At 39.2% G+C, this 21338-nt stretch overlaps 1 protein-coding gene across 7 annotated transcripts in view; it reads right to left on the bottom strand.

Annotated features, from left to right (window-relative positions):
* Nucleotides 1-21338, bottom strand: part of ZC3H13 (zinc finger CCCH-type containing 13) — a 50740-nt gene that overhangs the window by 2956 nt on the left and 26446 nt on the right. For 6 of the 7 annotated variants that reach the window (XM_065856993.2, XM_071805608.1, XM_065856913.2 and 3 more), the window contains 9 exons: nucleotides 18826-19136; nucleotides 17320-17784; nucleotides 16159-16341; nucleotides 11329-11872; nucleotides 10166-10269; nucleotides 8733-9749; nucleotides 7167-7676; nucleotides 2301-2456; nucleotides 1180-1380 (listed from right to left, as the gene is read on the bottom strand). In XM_065856993.2, the coding sequence (XP_065713065.2) occupies nucleotides 1180-1380; nucleotides 2301-2456; nucleotides 7167-7676; nucleotides 8733-9749; nucleotides 10166-10269; nucleotides 11329-11872; nucleotides 16159-16341; nucleotides 17320-17784; nucleotides 18826-19136 (3491 nt within the window). The remainder of the gene's footprint in view (nucleotides 1-1179; nucleotides 1381-2300; nucleotides 2457-7166; nucleotides 7677-8732; nucleotides 9750-10165; nucleotides 10270-11328; nucleotides 11873-16158; nucleotides 16342-17319; nucleotides 17785-18825; nucleotides 19137-21338) is intronic. The other variant, XM_065857063.2, reaches the window with a different exon arrangement.

The following is a 21338-nucleotide window of genomic DNA, read 5'->3' as shown; positions in this document are numbered from 1 at the left end:
AATGACATCAGTTCTGTGAATTCTTAATCATAAGAGCTGAGGTCTTTTTTTAAACTAGAAGCAAGCTAGTACTGTGTAGAAAAAGCTGCAAATATTGCAGTGGGACAATTACAGTACTTACTAATACCAAGTACCCACCTAAATTATACTATTTATCATGCAGTAAAATGTTTGCATTTAATTTGACTTAAAGTTGAATCAGTAGCAACAGCCCACGATTAACAGTAACACAATTTCAATGGCTCAAGCAAGCAGTGACATTCATGGAGATTCACAGTTATCTGAGACTGCGATGTTAACAAGACAACTGCATGAAGAATACTGTTGCAAAGAACTGAAAAGTATTGTTTCAAATTAAGAACTTGAATTTACTGAGTTTAAAAAAGAAAAATCAGAAGAATCTGCTATTCCCTAAAAACAGAAGCTTCGGAAATACTATTATTCATAAGCCGTAATTTTGTCACATTTAGATCCTGGAATAATTTGCACAGATATCTTACAGAAAGCAAATGTTTCATAGTCCTAAAAATACAATTCTACTATGCAAGTTGTTGCAAGCAGCATTACCTCTCATGCTTACACTACAGAACTGTAGTAAACAGCACTGGTACAGTTCATGCACATCCCATCTATCATGCAGATCTTACGATACACTTTGTCGAAATGCCAGACCAGTGTGTTATTTAATTTCCTACTTCTAGCAGAGACATAATATACAAATTTCACTGAGCTCCTTTCATTCTGACCCAAAATCCTATCCATGCGTTCTGGAGAGGATCTTCAGAAGGAAAATAAGAAGGCATGTAGAAGACCTCCAGAGAAAACAAAAAAACCCACTTCTTTCTCTCTCACAGTGCTACTGTTAATTCACTACAGAAGATATTTAGCTCTCCAAAAAAATCCTGACACACTTTAGGCCAGGAAAGCACGAACGCTTTCACAAAAAGAAAATTTTGCTAGCATGAAAAGTTTTGTATAGGCTATTATTCAAGACCTCACCACTGCTGGAATTAAAACACTGATCTGATTGACTTGTAGCTGTATTACACTTGTAATTTTCACATAATACTCATTATACACTTTCTCTAGTCTTGAAACCTAAAATAATGAACTAATGCACATTTCATAAGGACTTCCATTAAGAACAAAAGACAGCTGAATCCCTGCAGAAACAATTACCTTTAGGTTTTTCTAACACTCTCTGGCAAGTCTCTTTAATTTTGGTGAAGAGTTCTGGTCCTGCCAATCGCTTGGAAATGCCAACTCTCAACATAACAGCACCTGGTGTGAATTTTAAGAGTGCAGCCCCAGGCTCCCGCGGTTCTTTTGGCTGCTTTGGCATAAGACTGGACCAATCTACATCTATGACATCCACAGGATCTGCAAAAACATTGACAGAGGATGAGTTATCACATCAAATTCCTTACCACAGTTAGTTAATTTCACATACTGTGTACATCCCTGTCTCCTAAAAGCAACATATATTAGCTAAACGTTGTTCTGTAGTTCTCAAAGCCAGATCTTTGGACACTTCAGGTAAGAATGTCAAAAGTCACTTAGACTGGTAGAAAAAAGGAGCATACAAACATAATGCTCCTTGGATTAAAAACCCCAGCCCTAATATTCTGCTTCATTTTTATTGCAATCCCTTTGTGGAAAGCTGTTCAGACCCTGCTCAGCCAGCAGATTTGGACACATCATTTGCGCATTCACAAAAGTCACAGTATAACTAAATGTGCCATGATAGATCCAAATTAAATGCTTAAAAAGCTAGTATTTCAACTCTGGATGTGGAAGTTTTGTTTCAAAGGACAGGTACACTATTAATTGGATAACCACACATCTGTGTTTGTTTACTATGTTTAGCACAGAAAATACAAACACTTATCATATAGCACAGATGACCCAAATGAACTTAACACCAGCAGAAGATTCTGTCCTTCCCAGTGCACTTGAGAAGCATTCAAGCATGAATAAAATCTGTTCACAAAAATATCAGTTCCAAATAATTATCAAAACCAAATGGGATAAATGAAAACACGTTTATAAGAACAAAAAGCTTACCCTTCTAGTTATATAAACCAAGAGAAATATTACTTCAAAATACAGCTCCCAATCCTCTTCACTTACCACTATGCTTCTCAGGCTTACCTGACTATTACAGAACAAACGAGAAATACTGAAGAACAAGCATACAAACTACATTTCTAATTCAGAAAGACTGTCAGCATCACAATAGCATTACATTCAAACTGAAATAATCTTTACATTCAAATAATCATAAAGGGGTTTTGCTATACTTTTACCAGGCATCTTCTCATCCTCCTGCTGATCCTCCCGCTTTTCAGCATCACCTGCCAGAATTTCATCCAGTTCATCATCACTGATTGGCTCATATTCTCCAGCACCAGACCCCAGAGACTGTACATCATCAATCTTTGCTTCATCTTCTCCTCCTACAAAGACAGATACACACTGTAGCTTTAAAGCGATCATTTTTGTTTTCTAAACACGCTTTAAGCAGCTTGAAAACTAAGAGGTTCAGCAAGTTCAACTGTCAGTTTTGAGGGACAAGTATATTCAACATGAAAACAGGTATTAATTTATGGAAACAGAGAAGTTATTTCTCCCATATACAACGTGGCAGTTTGAATTCTACATATCGGTCATTAGTTAAATTGCACATAAAAGGCCATATTCAAAAGAAATGCATGTTGATTATCTGATATGTAGTTAATAACACAAATCTAAGTTGGCATCACAAAGTCTTTCAGATGCCTTTGCACATGAATCCAAACTCCGGATTCAGTCCAAAGGTTCTACAGTGAAAGAAGTAACAAAACCCCAAAATACCAAAAGGTGCAAGATATCCTGAATAATTCAATTATTCACAGTTTTGGACTCTCTGTGGAAGTTACGAGAAGAGTTTTCAGAAAACCATGCCACACTTCTTTAGTTGTTGTTACACTCCTATCCGTTCAGGTAGGAGATGCACATACAAATACATGTGCTGTACACATAAACATGTTCCATAAAAGCTGTAAACACAGGACACTCAAACATTGCATTTTGCAGCTCATGAAAGGAACATCTGCAGGTATTCTCTCACCTCCAAGACTGAAATATCTGATTCAAGCATTCAGAAACCCTATTGCTCAAAAATGGGACTTTCTTAGGGTTCTTTGCCACGGTACTTGCAATGAGTTGTGCCATATAACCTAGACGGAATTTACAGGGGTCATAGAATCATAGAATGCTAGGGATTGGAAGGGACCTTGAAAGATCATCCAGTCCAATCCCCCTGCTGGAGCAGGAACACCCAGATGAGGTTACACAGGAAGGTGTCCAGGCAGGTTTTGAATGTCTCCAGAGTAGAAGACTCCACAACCTTCCCTGGGCAGCCTGTTCCAGTGCTCTGTTACCCTCACTGAGAAGAAGTTTCTTCTCAAGTTTAAGTGAAACCTCTTATGTTCCAGTTTAAACCCATTACCCCTTGTCCTACCATTGTTTGTCACCAAGAAGAGCCTGGCTCCATTCTCATGACACTCACCCTTTGTGTATTTATAAACATTAATAAGGTCACCCCTCAGTCTCCTCTTCTCCAAACTAAAGAGACCCAGCTCCCTCAGTCTTTCCTCATAAGGGAGATGCTCCACTCCCTTAATCATCTTGGTTGCCCTACGCTGGACTCTCTCCTGCAGTTCCCTGTCCTCCTTGAACTGAGAAGCCCAAAACTGGACACAATATTCCAGGTGTGGTCTCACCAGGGCAGAGTAGAGAGGAAGGAGAACCTCTCTCGACCTACTAACCACCCCCCTTCTCATACACCCCAGGATGCCATTGGCCCTCTTGGCCACAAGGGCACAGTGCTGGCTCATGGTCATCCTGCTGTTCACCAGGACCCCCCCAGGTCCCTCTCCCCTACATTGGTCTCTAATGGATCATTCCCCAACTTATACTGGAACCTGGGGTTGTTTCTGCCCAGATACAAGACTCTACATTTGCCCTTGTTATATTTCATTAAATTTTTCCCTGCCCAGCTCTCTAGCCTGTCCAGGTCACGCTGGATGGCAGCACAGCCTTCTGGCGTGTCAGCCACTCCTCCCAGCTTGGTGTCATCAGCAAACTTGCTGACAGTGCACTCTATTCCCTCATCGAAGTCATTGATGAATATATTGAACAGTACTGGCCCCAGCACCGACCCCTGAGGCACTCCACTAGATCCAGGCCTCCAATCGGACTCTGCCCCATTGACCACGACTCTCTGGCTTCTTTCCTTCAGCCAATTCACAGTCCACCTCACTACCTGATCATCCAGACCATACTTCCTCAGTTTAGCTATGAGAATGCTGTGGGAGACAGTGTCAAATGCTTTACTGAAGTCAAGGTAGACCACATCCACCACCCTGCCATCATCTATCCACCTCATTATATCTTCATAAAAGGTTATGAGGTTGGTCAAGCATGACTTCCCCTTGGTGAAGCCATGCTGACTGCCTCTAATGACCCTCTTATCCTTGATATGCCTTGAGATAGCACCAAGGATAAGTCGTTCCATTACTTTCCCAGAGATGGAGGTGAGTCATCCCCTGTGGAAAACTATTCTGATACCTTCCCACTCCTTCAGCCAGACAGGACACTGCCTCCCGTTTTAAGTTGCCTCAACTAACCTAAAAATCAGCATGGAAAAAAGCAAGTAAAAGACATGCTAGCAGAGTGCATATTACCTACTCAGACTACCTGGCTGTGCTTTGGGGGAAACATTTATCATTTAGAGCAAACACATTAAGGTTCAAGAAACTACAATAATTTAGTAATTATATCCTCATACATTTAGTTAGAAGGTATACAACAGTAATTTGTACAAGTAAATACCAGATACCTCCTTAACACCATCAATTTAGAAATTGTATTCAGTTTTCTAAAAAGTTTTTCCTTTTTAAAAGGAAAATAAAGTAATCTGTACTAGATTTCATTTTGTCTTATGATTTTAAATATTCACTTCCTCTCTGATCTGTCTTCTGCCTCCACACTGACCTACCAGCTCCACTAACTCACCATAACTACATGTTTGGACAGCACAGATGAACCATTTAGAAGTTACTGTATGAAACAATTAAAATAATAATTGATAGTTATCAATACCTGATTTTAAAAGATTACTTTCTCAATTTTAAATTTCAAATCAAAGTTTGATAATTTCTAGATTATAATCCTATCACTGTCTTCACTGCATTTTTGCAGATATGCAGATTTTATATTAACTCTGCATTAAAAACACAACTCACTAGTCAGCTAAAGGAGCAATGTAAACAAGAATAATAAACTAATGAAAGAAAATAAAGTACACTAAACCTTAAAAATCATAAATATGCTATATATAGTATGCTTTAATAAAATGGGATGTCATCTAATATTTTTAAAAAGACATCTATTTTTCTAAAAAATAGTCCTAAATATACCACAGCTTCCTAGAGATGACAGTTTTCAGAGAATTTACCCTGTTTCCCCAAAAATAAGACCTACTCCAAAAATAAGCCCTAGCATGATTTTTCAGGGCTTTTGGGGATGCTCAAAATATAAGCCCTACTCAAAAAATAAGCCCTAGTTACAGTTCATTTAAAAAGTCGATTTAAATAGTGTCCAGGTAGCTATACATATAAAAAAGTAAGCATCTTTTGGAGCAAAAATTAATATAAGATCCTGTCTTGTTTTGGGGGAAACAGGGTAGAACACCACCTTTGAAAAATACACAAAAGAATACACATTAAAATACTTAAAAGAAGGCTGCTGAAAGGCTATACCTAAGAATGCATTCAACATCCACAGCCTGTTCAGCTAGTGGTGCCCTCCTGGAAACAGATAACATACCTAAGAATAACCTTTCACTAACTCTTTTCTGAAGTTACCACATTGTACTCTCAGATATAAATCTGTACCATTCCTTCCTCTAGCTTAAAAATTGCTGAATTTTGTCCATTACAGCAAGACAGAGCAGACCTCCCCATGCTCGCTCCAAACCCTGTCTTTAACAAGTGGTTCCACTCCGCAGGCAATCTCCTTAAATGGAATTTTCTCTGTTGTACCAGTCGACCTTAATGACCACTTCGCGAACAATCGGGCAGGAGATACAATAAGCAATAAATATTCATCGTTGTCCTCTCTAGACAACATTACATTTAACTGCCCAAATTAACACTGAACATCTACTGATAATTCTTATTAAGCATGAAAATATGATGAGACAATGTTCTGCTACCTTTTGCATAACTACAAATGCTTATTTCATTTGTTTATCTTTCTGAAGGCTATGGCCTTCAGGCCATACCACCCCAAACATCCAAAAATTCCAAATCCTACAATGCCTTTTTTCCTCTCAGCAGATTTTAGAGAACTCCTGCAATCACCAAAACAGCCAACTTAGTAAACATAACCATAATGTACACCAGTTACACTGGATTTAGACTCTTGCTTCTTTTACGCTGTCGATATAGGTTATAAGTACTTCCCAAACTCCCTAAACATGCAAAGCTCAAGCTGTCTAATCCAACTCTTTTCGAGAATTTGTTGGTATTTGCCCCTTACTTACTTTATTTATTGTTCCTAAGCACATTTTCCCCAATATGATTAGGGCCAATAAACTGAAGCTGCATTTAATAAGATTAGCTCAAGAAAGCCATTTTTGGACCATTGTACCAAGACATACATATGTTTCACCTACTAATGAGACAATCATTTCTATGATAATTGGGCTCTGTATAAAAAAAACCCCAAAGAACAGTTTCAAATCAACACTAATTTTTTTTCAGTCACTACCTGTCACTTCCAAACAAAGAAATAGATCTTATAATGATATAACAGAGCAATCACTTGGCGTTATTCCTTAGCAAACTGGCTGTTCAGAAATGTTACACCTCAGTGAAAATATACCTCAGATAATTTGTTTTCCTTGCCTCAAGTCTTCTTTAGAAATTAACAAATAACACTACCACAATTAACACTAAGGAAGATGCTCATTGCTTACTGTGTCTGCTTCCACAATAGAGAAGCTGGAGCCAACAAGCCTTTCAGTAGAAAATTACTCTAATACAGCTCAGTTCAGCACTATGCCAAAAAGGAAAGAATACAATATTTGTCAGTCCAGGTTCTTTTCCAGAATATCTCACCTTCTAAACTCTCTACTTTCTCAGCCTCATTTCCATCTTCAAAACCTTGTAAAGGTCCTAAATCTTTGTCTGTTCTTTCCTTCTCTGAAGTCGCCGAGTCCCGACAAACACCATCAAATTCCTTTTCGTGATCTCTGTCCAGTTTTGTTTCACTGTGTTTTGTTGATTCTTTTTGAGAAGAGATATCAAGAGTTCTGTCTCTCTCTCTTTCAGCGGTATCAGGTGGTTGTCTGTCTCTCTCTCTGTCCAGCTCCCGTCTTTTCTCTCGCTCCCTCTCTCGTTCCCGGAGTCTCTCTCGATCCCTGCTCCTTGGCCAGTCTTTGTCAACATCTCGATCCCAGTCTCTCTGCCTTCCCTCTCTTCTGTCTCTCTCTCGTTCTCGATCATGTTCATGTCGATCTCTCTCCTGCAGCCTCTCCCTGCTATCAAAGGACCCAGATCTGGAATGGACCTGACGATCTGATTCAGGAGAACTTCTTCTTGAACTGTGGCTTCTTGAATCTTGACGATCTGAATAAAAATGTTTTAAACACATGCATGATGACAAGGCATTTTAAAGATTCAGATATGAAAATGTACATTTCAAAAGCATAATCTTTAAATTAACAACGCATTAAAATTGCCTATAGATCTGACCTTACTTAAAAACATATGGTATTTCTCCCACTCTTAAAACAGACTGTTAGTGGCTACTTTCTACTATGACAGAAGCCAAACTGAAGGTACATAATTTTAACTCAGAAATTTAGGGAAGAGGGGAGGAGAAAAAAAAGAAAAAGGAATCATCTCAAAATTCAGAATTTTCAAATCATGTCTTCTAAAAGCTAGGAATGCCTTGGCCAGCAAATGATAAATTCATAAAAATAATTGCAGGCATGTAACCATGAGGAAAACAGAGAGCCAAAGTGCTTTAGGACAAAGAATTTCATACTGATGCTGCTTACTTTTTAAAACACTGCACCCATTTTTCTTTTTTACAGGTATTACACAAAACAAGTCGATTGTGATTACTCTGATTTGCAACAAAGATGATTTCTGTATGCATTACAAATATGTCTAACAGGAATCATGACAGATTTCCCTCAGTGAAATTAGCTCCTGAGATGATAACGGATGTCTCTCCCAGAGAAAAGAGACGTGTTCCTTCCGCACAGATGTCAGAATTTCCATATCAAAATGAATGTTAATAATAAATTTAAGAACATTATTTAGATGATAAAACTATCTCAGTGTGCTGTTAGCACAAGCATTTTATCTTTCTATGAGTTTTTCTTGTCCTACAAATTACTTTATTCCCCAGGCAACATGAGCTGAATCTGACTGAATGTCTGGTGTAAACAAAGCAATAATCCTGTCCGCTGAGGATCAGCTTTTCAAATATAGTAACACTTGTAGGAATCTTAATTCATTCTAGTTTTACAGAGAATGGCACAGAGCACCTCCCTCTCCCTTCACACCAATTACAAATGAAAGGAATGCACAGCCAGGCAAGAACGATTTCGGATTTGTACCTTCACACTTTTATAGAGAATTATAGATCAGTCTCACTAAAATGTATCTTATTACCTGAAGATGTGCTGCGACTCGGTTCCCCTCGTTTCAACTGATCAATTCTGGACTTCCGTTCCCCAGTGATTTCTAATTTCTTCTCTCTCTCCCTGTCCCTATCCCTGTCTCTAGAGCTACTGTGCAGGATCCTCTTCCGTCCAGTCTGGTCATCTCCGCTGCGATGAGCTGACTCATTGGAAGGGGATCTCAGCCTACTTGAGGCATGGCTTCGATTGCTACCGAGGCTGCTGCTGCGCTTCTGATCCACCGGTTTACGGTGTGGTCCATCGTCTATAGTAACATGAGGGGCTTCCACCTTTTCTCCCCTGGTCCTGTGACTTTTCCTATGGGAGTCCTCAGTGCTTCTTTCTGGAACAACAATGTCACCACGTTCAGGAACATCTTCATCTGACCAGTCACTAAATGTTGTATCTTCTCTTTTTTGGGGGACTTCTGCTACAGCTTTCTCAGGTGGTGCTTCAGTCAATTCCTCTTTTGTTACAGGGGGGGTTCTTGGGCCTTTTTTCTTTTTATGATGTGGAACAATTTCTTCATCAGAAACTTCAGAATCACCTTTGGACCTCTTCCGCTTTTTCTCTACATTTTTCTTTTTTTGACCCTTCTTGGGTGAAAAGACCTGGCTTTCCTCAGTTGTTGATTCATTAGTGTACCTTTCCACCCCACTGTCATCATCTTTCTTCTTCTTTGTGGCCTTTTTCTGTATTTTAGACTTCTTCTTGCCGTCATCATGCATTCTATCAGAAGCATCTCTTTCTTCAGAAGGGCGGTGACCAAGATTTTCTTGAACCCTGGACCGTGAGCTTTCTGAAGCATCTGGTTGCTCTCTTTGCTTATCTGCTGAAGAAACCCTCTCTTTAAACTCTGGTTCTTCATAACGCCGGGAACTTTCCTTTCTGTCTGATTTTCGCTCTTCTTCTTTCCAGCGACTCTGTCGCTCCTCTGTAATGTGAGAAGGGCTCAGTGACCGGGATTCCTGAGGCCGCACAACCTGACTCAGAAGTCTATGCTTGTCATCTACAAAATAGGAAAATGGATGTATTTATATTATTTAGAAAGGAGAACAGGTGAACATTTGGTATCTTATGCGTGCCAAAAAGTGTCAACTAAAACATACAATCCATTATTTCAGTTAGATTTCTTAAGTTTTTCTACTGTTGCAACAGCAACAGACTACTTCCATTTTAGTAAACATGCATCTTAAACAATGGATGCAGAAGCCGCTATCACCTGGCAGACAAAACACAGTGACAAAATGAAAATAAAAGACATACAGATTAAGAAGAATGATGTTCCTTATTCAAAAAAAAAAAAAAAGGAGAGGACACTTGCAAAAGCTTCCCCCATGTTTTTTCTATTTAAGATTGCAAGTTATTTTCCACAGGCAGATGGTAAGCCAGATCCAGCTGCAGAGATAGCCCACTCCTACTTACTTTTATCATCTCCACTGTTGTAAGCATCACTATCAGGAGAGTGTTCACGGCGACGTTTGGGTGACTGACGAGGACTTGGACTGCTTTCATTTCTGTGACGCTTCCTGTAGAACAAACATGTACAGTCAAATTTCTTCAGGATTCTTTAAAGAAAACATCAATTCAGTTTACAAGTCTAACCACCTCACACAGAAGACAACACATCTAAGGATGCAGGAAGTTTTGTAGTTTCCCAAGTTTTTATTCCAAATCCTCACGTACGATCAGTTTTCTGATCATACGGTAGGACACCTTAAACTAAAACTCAAACACTTAACTATCTTTTTAGCAAAAAGTTATGAAAGACTAGTAAGATCAATTTTTCCCTGTGTCAATGATCCTTGCAGTACGTTGACCCCAGCTGGCAGGTAAGCCCCCACCCAGCTTGCTCACTTCTCCTGTGGGATGGGGGAAGAGTCTGTACTAGAGGATTTATAGGAATCCACAATTCCCTCACACAAAAGCTACTAAGCAAAGCAGCCGTGCAGGGCAACACTGTTTTGCTTATTATCAATGGAACAATGAAAATTTTATTGTACTAAATGAAACAACATAAAAAGAAAACGGCAAATCAGTGTTACACACTTGAAAAAAAAAAATTACTCGGGATATTGTTCACACCTTCATTGGTAGTCTTCTGGTATTGAAAATTTAGTAGTGCAAAGGGTAATGTACAATCCACAGAAATTTAAGGAATAAAGTCACAAACCCTGACCTAGTTAGCTGCTCTCTGACTTTCCAGGCTTCAGAAGGTACCACAGTCTGTGTCTGTTTCCAAGGATGCCTGCATTACTAAAGACACGGCCAAGCAAATATACGTAGAAGGGAAAATATAGTCTGACTCAATTGTTAGCTCCTCAATAGTTCCACAATTCCACACTAAGAAACCATCGGATTAACTTCACCAGAACAGTACTGATTTTAGAGCCACCAGTATGTACCACTCATATGCAGGGGAAACATGGCTTCAGAACAGGCCTCTGGATAAACAGGGTATCTTCTTCCTTATGATACTCCCCTGATTACTAACTTAATGAAATTAACAGTAAAAGAATGCCCTTTTTTTTTTTTCTGTGTTTGGTTGGTTTGTTTCTTTGACTGAAGTAACATACAGGTCCACTCACTTGGATTTTCTGTCCTCATGGACATCTCTTGAACTTCTTTCTTCTCTGATATCTTCCCTCTTGTCTCTGCGATCTTCCCTTCCTTTATCTTTGTCATCCCAGTCTCTCTGGCGGTCTCTTTCTTTATCCCTGTCTCGACCTCTCTCCCTTTCTCGTTCTCGCTCTCGATCTCTTTCGCGCTCTCGCTCCCTTTCTCGTTCCTCCCGCTCTCGCTCTCGTTCCTTCTCCCTCTCCCTTTCTCGTTCCCTTTCCCTGTCATGGTCCCTGTCTCGGTCACGCTCGCGGTCCCTGTCTTTGTCTCGCTCTCTCTCCCTCTCCCGTTCCCGAGCACGATCTCGTTCCAACTCTCTTTCCTTCTCCCTTTCTCTTTCCCGGTCTCTCTCTCTTTCCCTCTCTCGGTCTCTCTCCCTTTCCCGCTCTCTCTCCCGGGCCCTTTCATCTCTCCTATCATCAGACCGATCTACCCTTCGCTCTTCTCTTCTTTCATCCCGCTCGAGGTCATCACTTCGTCCTTGATGTCGTACTGGCGAGCTTGCTCTCTGATCTGTGAAGAGAGGTAGGTTTGATTACTAAGTGCTAAAGTGACGTACATTGCTTCCATGACACTAATAAAAAGCCAAGAGCTTTTGTTTTGACAATCTACATACTGGTTGCATTAAATTAAAAGCAACTCCCTGCAGAAACTTTGAAATTCTCTTTGGGGAGTGAAAAAGACAAAAAGCAATACTAATTTTGAAATATTTCTTCAGTATTTAGGGAGTGGGTTTCTCTTGTTTTAGCCAAAAGTTAGTACGAAAATTTTATTTTTGACCAGTTTTTTCTGAATGGCTTCAAAATATCATTATATGCCTCATAGCCTAGCTATTACTATTGTATTAATCAATGATTCAAAATCTGGTGTAAGATCTCTCTGAATGACATACATATAGAATCATTTCGGCTGGAAGAGACCCTGAAGATCATCAAGTTCAACCATAACCTAATTCTAGAACTAAACCATGTCCTGAAGAACCTCATCTACATGTCTTTTAAACACCCCCAGGGATGGTGATGCAAACACTTCTCTGGGCAGCCTGTTCCAGTGCTTCACAACCTTTCTGTGAAAAAAATTTTCCTAATATCCAATCCAAACCTTCCCTGGTGCAACTTAAGGCCATTTCCTCTTGCCGTATCACTTGTTACTTTGGACAAGAGACCAACCCCCTCCATGCTACAACTTCCTTTCAGGTAGTTGTAGACAGCGATCAGGTCTCCCCTCAGTTCTCCCCAGGCTGAACAGCCCCAGTTCCCTCAGCTGCTCCTCGTCAGATTTGTGCTCCAGACCCCTCACCAGCCTCATCACCCTCCTCTGAACTCTCTCCAGTACCTCAAATACAAAATGAAATGTTAAAATATTTTTACTTCCTAAACCTGTTAAGAGCCATGGGCTTTACAACAACCCACTAAATCAGTAGAAGTTACTGCAAAATAAGAAATATTAGCCAGTCTCAGAAGAATAGATCCCTGCACAGAAATAGACAGTCAAACCCGTAAGAAAGAGAGAGGTGAAGACAAGATATGAGAAGCAGAACTGTTTCATATGTGTTCATTGCAGTATCTGACAGTTTCAGAATCTGAGTTTTTCATTGTTCAGACAGTGGATTACAGTCAGGGAGAAAACTAAAATTATGTAGAAAATGACTGATCCAGAAGGACAGTGAAATCTCCTTTATCTATTAGTATTTACTCTCCACAGACTCAGCTGCATTTTATTAATTACATTTTTGGATATTTTTTGAATATTTCTATCCATTTTGACCACGTCATAACAATTTCTATGCTGATGTTATCAGTATTTGAACCACCACCAAAAAAAAAAAAAAAAAAAACCACAAAATCAATAAAACTATATTTCCTCAATATATGTTAAAAGCTCTATACAAAAGAGCAAACAATGCCACGAACAGAGGCTGGTATTTTGCAGTCCATTACTCTGAGACTGCAAGTGCACTTCGCTGTAAATTGAGACAATGTCCACCAGGAGCAAGTAGGCAGAGTTTGAACAGGACGAAATCAATAAAACATTCATTTCCACCAGTTTAATCAATTTTGATCTCTGAGTAAATTAATCATGACTTAATACTCCCCTGTTACCAGGTGAAATTAAAAGCAAACCTGAGTGACATTTCTGCCATGGATGTAACACTTATTTTTTTAAAAACGTAAAGCATCAATCCATGCAATCGGTTCTGTGAAGAGTTTTCACATTATTTTAATGGTGCCTATAACATTACAATATTATTTATTGTGCATACTAAGCATTATATTCTATACAGAAGTTCCGTAACTCCTGTTTGTTATGTCATTTTTAGTGACAAAACATCCACATGAAAGTCTTGCATGAATCAAGATACTAAAGTATATTAGACGTGCATAGTCAACACTTCTCAGGTAACTTCATTTTTTGGAGTGCTGTTCCAGTGGTGGATTGGAATACTTACATATTTGCCCTAGTTGAAAAAGAGGCAACCCAAATTTGCAAGCTTGCATTTTTAAATAATACTAAAAAGATTCCTTACATATCATAGGACTAAGTACCAACCAAAATCTCTATTTTTCTCTGAATGACAAACATAAAGACTGTGGTCTAGTCATGGAAACTATGTCCTGAATTGTAACTCTGGGGAACGTTTACAATTGCAAAAAGTGATCTAAATTTTTAAGGAAGAAAACAACAAGTCTTATCTCCATTCAAGCTCTTTATATTTTTTACGCTCAAAGCGAAACACAACACATTCAAAGCAACTTTTCTTCTTGAAATTTATTTTGTTGTGATTACATGTTTTTACTTCTAAGGCTTTTTTCTGTTGCTTTTTCTTTAAAAATGTCTAAATAAATTAATAACTCTGTGTGTTATGAAGAGCACAAATTACATTATAATATATCTGGAATTTATTGGGATGGAGAGCTGGAAGGGATGAAAGCTAGTCTGTCAAAGTCAACCCGCAGGACACATTCAGACTTTAGGATTTTTCAACTGACAAGAAAAAGGAAGCCTAGAGATTACATTTGTTGAAATCCTGCCTTGAAGACAAGGCAGAATCTAAAGCACAACGTTTCACAAGAACAAGCAATAACAGATAGATTCCAGTGGATGAAAAAGCATCTTTTGAAGTCACATACAAAACATCCCTTTGAAAAACTGAAGTTAAACAACAGCAGGAACACATCTGTCACTTCCAAATCAAAACTCAGGATAGGAAAAAAACCACTCTAATTTTATATTTATTCTTCACAGCTCATCCTTTCATTTCCACGCTATTTGCATTTGCCTGACTCCTGTACTCTTAATTGGTGAGCAAGACAAATATTTTCCAGAGTGAAAGCTGCTACTGAATTCCTTAGAGACAACACAGTAGTCTTTCAGGTGCAAAAGTGTGACATCTTGGATTCTTTGTCTAAAATAACAGCCTTGCGTACTCTTTCCATGATCACAGGCACATGTACCAACACTTACTAGCCAATTACTACTGACCACAGCAAAGTGCTCCTGAATATTCAGTTCCCCAAGCAATACATTTTTAATTAATCATAAATTTAAACTGTCACCTACTTTAGTTGTAAGTAGTCCATAATTAAGTCAGTCTAGTAGTCAGGCCTTGCCCAAAACACACTCGAGTAATTTACAGTGCAAAAGTACAATGTTTCTATGCAGATAAACAGAGGCAGTAATGAAATGCAACCATGACCTAAGCTTACATGTTATCTACATAAAGTGGAAGAGAAGGCAAAGAGAAGGAAAACACATTTCACATTAAAGTTGCATAACGAAATCTCTTGAAGAAGTTTGATTGAAAATGGCTTAACTTTATTTGTGCAGTTAGAAACCTTTATTTTTCTTAGTTAGCATGCTCATTATTTGGACTTAGTTTGAGAACAAGCAGATAACACTCCAGCACAGAGCTAATGTTTTTATTTGCTCTGGTCTGAGAGCCAAGGACATTCTGAGCACCTTGCTTGCAGGTGTGAGGCATCGATGAAGCAGGGCAGAGATGGGGCAGAGCTTGACTGACATCCAGACTGATCAATAAGATTATTCCATCTCATTAGCATCATGTTTCATACTTAAGGGGAGTTTGGACCTTCCAGTTGTGGTTCTTTTGATCTCCCTGGTTCTTCTCTCTCTCTCTCTCTCTCTCTGGGGGTAGCTGGGAAATTCAGTTGGGACATTTAGCCCGGCCTTTTGCCATTCCGCAGAGGCCTCTGGGTTTTTCTGCCTTTTTCCTCTCTTTTCTCTCTTCGGGATCGGCTGCTGAGACTGGGCTGTTTCCTAGGACTGGCTGATCACCGTGTTAGTGAGGAATTGCCTTGAGTATCTTTTATTTCTATTTTAGATACATATATATTTACTAGTAGTGTATTAGTATTTTGTTATTTTATTAAGCTATGTTTATCTCAATTCAAGTTTCTCCTTTCCCTTTTGATTCTCTCCTTTGTTGTGGGGGGGGGCATGGGGGAGTGGGTGAACAAGCAGCTATCATGGTTGTATCGCTAGCTTGGGTTAAACCACGACAGTTTATTTAAAGATTACTTGGATGAATAAAAACAGAAGGTACCAAAATCTAGCCATAGAAAAAGGCCATAGCATTCATGCATGCACTGCTAATGAGAGATCTTACTACAGAAGCTAACATACATCAAGGATAGGACTAGTGCCAGTTTGTGCTATTAAATGAGTTATTTATGAATTAGTGGTGTGGGGACAGAACATAGAAAAATATGGAGGGACAGAGAAATATACACATATACATTTGACCACATATGCATGTGTAAAAACATAAATTAAAATACCTCTTTCTCTGTTGTCACGCCTGTCCCGTTCACTATGTCTTCTTTCAAAGGAGGAATCCCTTGCTTGTTCTCGACTATCATATCGATCCCGATCAGGGTAGCTACTTCTTGATTCCCAGCTGTCATGGTAGTTTCCACTACTGCTGTGACCATCAACCTGGGATCCTCTAGTCCCCCGACTTCCTAATAGAGATGTATCAATATAAAAGATGAGTTTTCACACAGAATAAAATATGAGTGGATCTCCTTACAACTAAAGTAGTAACTTTTAATAAACTTGAATTAACTGTTCATGAAAATAGAAATTGTAGAATCAAACTCTACTTAACTAACAACTCAAATTTCACATTTTAATTGTAAAGTTGTTATTTTCCAACCGCTAACTCAAGACTTTCTAAATCACCATTCCCTGGTCATTGCATGAGATCTCCTGCAGAAAGACAATAGCCCAAAAGCCAGTTCACCCTTGCTCTTAGCAGGATATAAGCTTAGAGAGAGTGCAGCAGGAACAAGCAAACAAAGCAGAGATAATTTTTCCTGTAAAAACTGTATGGCATTTCCCTAATGAAAATGTCACAAAAAGCCAGAGAAAGCTAAAATATGTTTACTACAGATGATTAAAAGGTGATAAGCCAAGCTGTTCTACAAAGTACATCACACTTTCAAAAATACTGCCAAAGGTTAAAATCCCAGGGTTTTTTTTGGTCAGTCAATAAGGGCTGCGGGGGCGGGGAGAGGTGAGTATGCGTGAGAGATGGTTTTCAAGTATGTAAGACAGGCAGTTGGCTTTTGAGGCAACACAAAAAACCTGCTTCCCAGTACACACTGTACCCTACAAATCAGCCTCTTCCTTGTGTTTATAGCCCATGGGAAAACCTAGGGTTGCAGCAACATTAAATAGAGTGCTGTAAGGGTTAGGACTTCTTTTAAATAGGATGGCAGAATACCAATGTTATGCCACTTTAATGAATGAAGAACACTACATGGAGGGCAATAAATTTAAGCAACTGTTCTAATTTGACAGCAGTAGAACTGAACATAGCTTTAAAAGCATTAACTATTTGGCAGCACTTCCATATCAAATATCAAACAAGATAATATGAATGTCAATATTCAATCTCCAATGATAAGGACATATTAATTTTTTAAATAATGTAATACCTTTGTCAGATAATTCTGGACCTCTGCCTCGACTTCTGCCAGTTCTATCACTTCTGCTCTCATTTCTGGAGTCACTTCTGGAGTCATTCCTTGTTTCAGCACGAGAGCTCTCCTCTCTGCCATGGGATCTTCCATAGCTGCGTGAGTCCTCCTGATACTGGTCATCCTTTTTATGAGTATCACGACTTTCTCTGTCTCTGTAGTCATGGGAATCTCGTGTGGAGCGTGAGTCTCTCTGATCCCGACTATCTTTGGTATCTCTGCTATAATCCCTTGTATCTCTGGAGTCACGAGTGTCTCTGGATTCCCTTGGCTCCCTCCGATCTCTGTTGTCCCTTGTCTCCCTCCGGTCTCTTCCATCACGAGTCTCTCTGTCATCTCTGTGGTCCCTGGAGGTGCTCTGCTCCTGATCATAATCACGATCATCTCTTGTTTCTCTTTCTTTTTCCCTTTTCCCTCTAGTTTCTGTAAAACATTTAGAAGAATGTTACATGTCTAGCTTAACTAGAGCAAAAATTTAGCTCACAAAGAACACTACATTAATACAGTTAAAACATACTTCTGACATACATAGAGAAAATAAAAACTAATACATAAGTAGGAGATGATCATGCTGGGTATCCACCCACACATTCAGTAAGCTTTAAAGATGTTTTTGTGAATTTGAATCTGTACTTTACAAATATTCATCTGTTCAAAAGACAATAAGTATAACAAAATTAAATCTCAAACATTACAGAGCAACCACATTTCAATAATTCTAAGGTAGGATCATTTATCCTCCAATCATAGATTCCTTTTTTCCTCCACATACAGATATTTTCAGGAAGTCTGTGTTATATTTAGACCTCTCGATCCTAAGATCTCAATGCCTGCTAAAGGCTTGTTTTGGTGGGTTTCATTTGTTTGGTTTTAATTATGCTACTGTGACAGGAAGGTAAGTTTACAGGCAGTCTAAAAGAAACTGATATATGATACTCTTTGTAAATCTGTCTCCTGAGAGAAACAGCATGTTAGCCCATCACAAATTGTTCAACCAGCTTTACAGATTTCCAGAGGGAATGACTTCCTTTGTACGCACCTCACTTAATGTCAATTAAAAAGACAACAGACAGCAATCAATGAGGATCAGATTAGCACTTGGGCACCTCACACAAAAGAGTAATAGTCATAAGTATCCTGCCTTCACTCAGCTGATCCACTAGTATATGCCTGGTATCAAGAGATGATCACTTACCCACCAACCCACCATTGCATTACACAACACCTCGACAGATGTCTACAGGATCTTTACAGTCAACTGAGTCTGCACAAGCAGTCCTATCAGGAATACTCTATGGTGTAGTCCCTGAAAACAGCACTACTAGCATAGGAATGATAACACAGCCAGTATTTTCTTCACCCTCTAGCCATTGGGACGGGTGCAGACAATGCCACAATCTGAAAATCAAGTTTCAGAGTGCAAATTGCAAACAAATAAACATCAGTGCTAATTCTTATTCATACCATCCCGCCTTTCATGGCGTCTATCATGAGACTGTGAAGTCCTATCACGATCGTGTCTTCCCTTTTCTCTTCCAGGAGATCTGTGTCTCGAAGGGCTTCGCTTCCTCTGAGGAGAAGAGGAAGAGTGTGGAGGATAGGGAGAAGAGGATCGCCTTGCAGGTGGGGAAGCTGTCCTTTGATAAGACGGAGAAGGAGTTCTTTTGCGGTGTGGGGAAGGAGAATGTCTTTGAACAGAGGAGCCTGACTGTGATGATGAGGAATGATGTCTGGACGATATGGGAGAATGATGCTGACCTGATGGTGAAGCAGACCTGCAAGGAAGAGTTAGAAAAGGCACACATGTAATAACTTGATTTGAAAGGTTTTTACCACACCCTACAGAAAAGAGTGATTAAAATAATTTGTGCATTCTCTACCCCGTCTGCTGAAAATAACATCAAACTAGTCTTCCCTCGAGGGTACCAAGGATATCCCTTCAAAGCATGCTTATCTTTAAACGGTTACAGTTTATTTAAAATCCAAGAACAAGTTGTCCAATCAAAATTATATTACACAGCTACCAGAATGCTCTCCTAGCGGAACATCTGTTCACCTAGGAGTCAGAAAAAAACCATGATCTTCTCCCCCATCCCCAAACCAAGAACAACTGTTCTCTTCAATATAAAATGCTTTTTGGAGTTCATGGAGTTAGGTAAATAACTTTTACACAGTGTTTCCCAAGAGGAATTTATTTTCCTTCTTTAGTTTCCAATAGCATTGTTTTTTTAGAAAGCAGTGTCTCCTCCTTGGGCACTTTTTAGCTTCCTTCTTTTATTACAAGCATTAATCTTCAAACAATTTAGGCCTGGATCCTGAAAACCCATACGCATATCTTTTTTTTAGCAAACATGAATGTTTACACAAACAGGGAAAACTCATGTCTAACAGAATGAAGAAAAAGTACAGAAAGTATCTCTCATCTTTGAAATCCTATCACTTAACTAAAGATCATTTATACAACAGTAAACAAGATTCCTCTTTATATGTCATCCCATGTAACGACCCAATGTGGACAAACACACACTTCAAGCCCCTGAGCTCAGCAGCATAGGTTTTTTTTTTTTCCCCTAATCAGCATCAAAGCAACTTGCAAGCATCTTTTCTTGTGAAAAATGCATTGCCCTTAACTCTCAACTCCCACTTCACAAAGCTCCTGAGACTCCAAAGAGGAGTCAGAAAAAACACACATGGACAATACATCTTCAAAAATCCCACTTAATTTTAGTTTCCACTTTCAAATGTCTATATACAGTGTTGGTGACTTCAAATAAACTTTCAGATCATAAAGATGAAGCTCTCGGTTTTAGATGACTCACAAATGAGGGACCACTTTATGAAAGCCAGTAGTATCGCCCTGCAGTCTTCTGGAACAGCCCAGCAGTTGGTAAAGATTTATATGTAATACAGCTTTTGCTAAATATCTTGCAGAGCTTGAGTAATTCAGGTTTGCAGGCTTACAGCCTATCATGACATAATCCAAGCACCAAATGGACAGTTTTCCAGCCAGTGCTACTCAGCAGTGGATCTCCTGGCTAAACTTTCTTAAAGACCCAGACTCTGCAGGTTAAAATTATTCTCCTGTTAAGAACACAGAGCAACAAGCTTCCAAGTAGCAAAGCTTTGGCAACAGAATGAGAAGTGAAATCACAAGCAACCTGAGGCAGGAATGCAAATCTATAAGGAAGTCGTTTTTGGGTAAAAGGCAACACAGTGGAAATCTTGTAATATTCTTCTAATGAATGCCAGTGACTCAAGAAAACTGCCTTCAGAACTCCATGGAGTAATATACTGATAATCATAGAACCCATCTCATTAAGATGGTGGTTTTACAGCCAGATTCCATTATAGAACCAGATACATTCACTAAAGGAAGCATATTGACTTGATTGTTGAGGTACTTCAGACTTGTCAATCGAGAGAAGTCAAACAACATTTTTGTAGGACAGATTGAAACAATACACAAAACTTGAGCTAAGCCATCTCTACTTGACAGTATACCCAGAAAAGTGGCAGAAAGAAAGGGCTGAGGCAGAAAAATAAATAAAACCAGCCATTGGAACTGTCCTTAACTAGGACAATCTGAAGAACAGGCTTCATTTGTTTCTTTGATTTAATTCAGTGTGTCTGTATGCTTGTAAGCTCAGATATTGCCAGGCCTGGAGATTATCTCACTGAGATGTGTTTATGATGGTCAATGCCAGAGAATATTTGGACCCCTCTAACAATAGATTAAGATTCTGTACCTCTTTGTCTGAAGACCTAAAAATGCATAGGATCCAGCTGATGGAGCTTAGGGATGCCAGTAATTCCTACCTCCAGGATGCTTATGCATTCTTTTGCCTGGAAAATTGAAAAGCCTCAAAGTCCTTTTGTGCATGCTACCAGTGAACATTCCTCACAGATAGCAGGAAAGAGGAAAGTCAGTTTCTCTGTCTCCATAGACACATACTAATGCTGTCTGCAGCTCTCCATCA

This window comes from Patagioenas fasciata, chromosome 1 (assembly GCF_037038585.1).
Source record: "Patagioenas fasciata isolate bPatFas1 chromosome 1, bPatFas1.hap1, whole genome shotgun sequence".
Lineage (NCBI taxonomy): Eukaryota > Metazoa > Chordata > Aves > Columbiformes > Columbidae > Patagioenas > Patagioenas fasciata.
The sequence above is the reverse complement of the archived record's forward strand: the minus strand, read 5'-3'. Positions and strand labels throughout refer to the sequence as shown.